Here is a 4,698-nt window from a genome sequence, read left to right on the forward strand (position 1 = left end):
AAAACTTCCAGAAAAACAATTCCGCCAATATTTAGAACTTATTATTGAAATATTCCTCCGCCCTATACTTTATGACGTCACAACCAGGTATCGGATGCCTCTATTGTTCCATCATCTATGAGACAATCGGTTTGACGAGGAGTTTCCGGTTCATTGTTTGTTATTTAATTATGATCCGAAATTCAGTTGGTATAAAACTTCATTCCAAGCTAGACTGAAAACGCAAGGTGTTACGTATTAAAAGTTATAGCTATGACGTAACAAAAGTTAAAGCTATGACGTAACAAAAGTAAGCTGTGACGTAACAAAACAAAAGCGGGCTGTGATGTAACAGAAGTTAGGTGTGACGTTACAAAAACAGCTGCGTGTTGCAAAACAAGATTTATCCAGTTAAGTTGTGTGAGAAAATCAAGAGACGCACGAAAGACAGCTATATATAATAAACAAAGATATATGAATCGCACCTGCGGCGGTATTTTAAGTTGATGTCCTTTGGATACACGAGGCTCGTCGCTGTGCTGCCATTGTGGGCGTATGTGTCCTTGGGCAAGACACTTAACGGCAATTGCTCCAACCCGGTGGTCACTATTGGGTTGTCCAAATTGTCAGTCGTATAAACGATCACCCACAACTTGTAATAAGGCACGAGGTGTATAAAACAGACACCCGTGTTATAACGACTGTCGTTGTCTGCCATGCGAAGGTAAATAAGTTACATTAATGATAAACAAACACGATTATTAGTTTAAAGTATGAATATAGAATACGTATTTTGACGTAACATATTGAGACATCACAGAAACCAAAAATCCTCAACAAAGTATTTCATTGTCGCAATTTTAGAATTATAATGTTTATGGCGTCACCAAAGCGAACAAATAACTTCCAAAACGCCAATCAATTAATAAACAGTATTCTTGTCACTCCACTGTAAGCATATGGTTTGCTGAGGTAAACTTTAAAGTGGCTGAGGCATAACTTCGTATGTTCGGTTTACCAGTCACGCTTTTATTTATTTTTTTCTTATACAGTTTTACCCGTAGCGTGTTTAGCGACTACTGCACCACAACCGCAGTGCCCGCTTATGAGTTACCACGTGTGTGATGATAAATTATAGTAGTGTGGGGGAAGATGGGACATCTTTTCATTCTATTTTCTCGTCCCATTTGTTAGTAAACAAAGAACATTTAAATAATTATGAAACCGTATCCTCACAACTCCCATAGACCGTTGTTAACTGTTAAAAAAACGATCAGGATATTTAGATATTATGTGCTAAAGGTGTCCCGTCTTCCCCCACCCTACTACACAATATCTAAACGTTCCGACTGCCGGTTACTCTATATACCTGATGTGAGAACGGCAAAGAAATGTGTGAATTGTAAAGCCAACTACCTCTACAATACACAAAAGATTAAATGAGTAGGACCAGACACCAGAGCTACGGGTAAACTAACACTAAATAACAAGGCCTGATTTTGAACGGCAGCTTTTGGTAATTGCGGTGTAACGGGCGACGTACCTTGACTAGGGTAGTGAGAATTCAGGACACGCACGAGAACATAAAGTAATTTCCTTATCATAGCTTAGGAACTTTAGGCAATGGATTGGAATTATTGGACTGTTGTTGCATTGCTGGCCGTTGGGATTATTGCGAGTATTTACCAAGGAGAACATATACCGTTGTTCAATGTGGTTGGTAAGTATATACGGTAGCATGGCCTGTGTTATCGTAGAGTCTGACGCCGTGGCAAAGTCCGTTAGCTACTGCATGCTTCAACCCAGTAGTTCATGGCTCTGTTATAGAGAAGGGTGAATAATAAATCACGTTATAGTGGGGTGGGGAAGATGGGACATAGTGACGTAGTAACATGATAGCATTATATAGATATACCCATTAAACCCCGTACGTGGTGACGTAACTAATTACGTAGGGACAATTTTTTGATGACGTATCGTAACCGGAGGTATTTGATCACGTATAGAATTAACATGACGTAGTAGTAACCTGGCGTAATTGATGAGGTAGTAGTAATATGACGTAATATCACAGACACGTTTAACTGCAGCAACCCACAATCCATCGAAAGGATCAAGTTTACGTCACCATGCGGAGCCGTATCTTCACCATGCTATCCAAGGTCTACACCCAGTGTTATGGAGGGTAGGAAGGGTTGGGTGGTGGATGCGGGGAAAGAGGGACGGTTGGTTGCAGGTATGTGTGTAAGCATATATGTGTGTGTAAGGTTTGAGGGTGTGTATACCTACTTTATGGGAATGAGGCGAGTCGCAGGTGCGTGTACAGTATAGCGGGGTAAAATGGGACATTTCTCTTTTTCGTGCAATTTGGTAGTAAACCAAGAATATTAAAAAAATTGTATAACTGTAAATACTATTTACCCCTTTACAATAACCGAAAAAACAAAACCACTTACGAACTAACTAGAATTTCCTTTAGGTTATCGTTTAACCTTCCACGATTTTGACATTGGTGAAAAACCTTCAGCTCTTATTATTGGCAACTCGGCAAAAACAAACGATAATGGAATTCTAAAAGTTGAGAAGTAAGTGACAAACCAAACGATCGTGATTCCTGGTTATCCAACGCTGGCCTGGATTCGAACCCAGAATCCCTGGTTCTTCAACCCCGGCCTGGATTCGAACCCAGAGTCCCTGGTTCTTCAACCCCGGCCTGGATTCGAACCCAGGATCCCTGGTTCTCCAACCCTGGCCTGGATTCGAACCCAGGATCCCTGGTTCTTCAACCTTGGCCTGGATTCAAACCCAGGATCCCTAGTTCTCCAACCCTGGCCTGGATTCGAACCCAGGATCCCTTTATTCCATTCACAGAGACGTCATAGTTCAAGGCATTGGAGAGATAGAAGGGGGAATCACCATAACAGAGAAAGGAAAGCAAACCCACACAACCAACGGCGACCATCTTGACATTAACTCCCCAACCATGTTCATAACCTTTCAACTTACCCAGCCAACATCAAACCCTGGCTCCGTGTTCTCCATCACATTCTGTGCAGGTTATATAGCAAGGGTTATTCAATATAGCACATATAGTAGGGTGGGGTAAGGCTATACACCTTTAGCACATAATATTCAAATATCCTGATTGTATTTTAAACAATTAACAACGGTTTATAAGGACACGGTTTTATAATTCTTTGAATGTTCTTTGTTTACTACCAAATGAGACAAGAAAATAGAATAAAAGGATGTCCCATCTTACTCCACTTTAATAAAATATTCTATATGGATGAAGTCCTATCAAGAATTGGCCAGATTTGGGCCATTACGCCCAGATAAAAAATAGTGTATAATCTTGTGGGGTAAGATGGATATCATTAGCGGACAATATCCCATGTTTCCTAATCTTGGTTTTAACGATTAACACATAAAATTATGTCGACAACCCATAAGTGACTACCAAAGTTGAACTGAACTTGCAACCAAAATACATAAATAAACTCACATAAGCTTTTATTCCCAACCAGACTTTGACAAATGTAGTGATCATGAGGAATATTGCAAACATGGCGGAACTTGTGTTCGAGATGGGTTCAAAAAGTATCGATGTAAATGTAAAGCGGGTTTCACTGGTGATCACTGTGAAAGTGGTGGGTTTGGTGGTGGGCTGTCAAATATGTAACATTATATGTAATGAAGTTTGAATATAACTTATGTATCCTCGCATGGCGGGTAACCACGGTTGTTATAACACGGGTTTTCTGTTTCATACACCTCGCGCCCGCTTACGAGTTACCACGAATGTAACTTATTTATCCTCGCACGAGGGGGCAAGAACAAGTTACCACATATGTAACTTTGTAGGTTATTGTTTTTGCCCCCCTTAACTTTCCTGAGTGTGCCATTATATGTGCTATACAGACTATATGTCCAAAAATTTCTATTTTGCAAGAAAGTTTAGCTCTGTTATAAGGATTAATACTTCAACTTACCCACAGACTCAACAGTTTGCCGAACAGGGATGTGTGACGAAGCAGCAACGTGTATCAAGTCATCAACATCATTTGTTTGTAAATGCAAGGCAGGATATACAGGGAGGGGGTTGCCTGGTGAATGCATTGGTGAGGTTACGTTAATAATGATGTTATAATATGATAAAATAACTAACATTTCGCAATAATATGATGAAATATCATAACCTAATAAAGGGGCCTTAAAGGATTCAGCACCATGATAGGATATCTTGAAGTTTACTATGTATTCGTAACAATTATAACAAATAAAAGGAAATTCTTGAATGTCTTTGTTTAATATATAACAACTAATAAGCCATTTATTCTAGAAATAATTAGTTCAGCTATAGATACATTTAAAATAATAAACTGAATGTAAATGTTTATTGTGTAAGGTTGAAGCTGTTTTAGAATTATAATATAGCAACAACAGTTTGTGTTAAACATTATTGACCCACAGATGTTGATGAATGCGCTACGGGATGGCATTCATGTCCTGTTGGCGCAAATTGTACGAACGTTGTTGGGGGGTTTCATTGCACGGGCCCAGGAGGTTCTACTGTGCGTAGGAGAGGCTTTGGTAAGTTTACTGTACATATAAGAGGCTTTGGGCGGATGTTTATGTATAGCACCATGACCAAGTGGTTAGCGCGCCTGCCTGTAACCTATAGAGGTAATGGGTTCAAGGCTCGACGCTGCTACCATT

The 4,698-nt window shown here is 39.8% G+C and overlaps 1 protein-coding gene and 1 long non-coding RNA gene across 2 annotated transcripts in view; one reads left to right on the forward strand and one right to left on the reverse strand.

Annotated features, from left to right (window-relative positions):
• Nucleotides 1-6: 6 nt before the first annotated feature.
• On the reverse strand, nt 7-2,047 carry LOC113474998. Its single transcript, XR_003396723.1, has 3 exons — nt 1,523-2,047; nt 465-690; nt 7-214 (listed from the first exon to the last, which is right to left on the reverse strand). It is a non-coding gene; the product is annotated as an uncharacterized LOC113474998 (long non-coding RNA).
• Nucleotides 1,221-4,698, forward strand: part of LOC108950242 (low-density lipoprotein receptor-related protein 1B-like) — a 5,347-nt gene continuing 1,869 nt past the window's right edge. The window contains exons 1-7 of the mRNA XM_018815412.2: nt 1,221-1,699; nt 2,054-2,215; nt 2,459-2,564; nt 2,851-3,035; nt 3,507-3,629; nt 3,978-4,100; nt 4,453-4,572. Coding sequence (XP_018670957.1) covers nt 1,603-1,699; nt 2,054-2,215; nt 2,459-2,564; nt 2,851-3,035; nt 3,507-3,629; nt 3,978-4,100; nt 4,453-4,572 — 916 coding nt within the window. The 5' untranslated portion in view covers nt 1,221-1,602. The remainder of the gene's footprint in view (nt 1,700-2,053; nt 2,216-2,458; nt 2,565-2,850; nt 3,036-3,506; nt 3,630-3,977; nt 4,101-4,452; nt 4,573-4,698) is intronic.

This window comes from Ciona intestinalis, unplaced genomic scaffold, assembly GCF_000224145.3.
Source record: "Ciona intestinalis unplaced genomic scaffold, KH HT000074.2, whole genome shotgun sequence".
Lineage (NCBI taxonomy): Eukaryota > Metazoa > Chordata > Ascidiacea > Phlebobranchia > Cionidae > Ciona > Ciona intestinalis.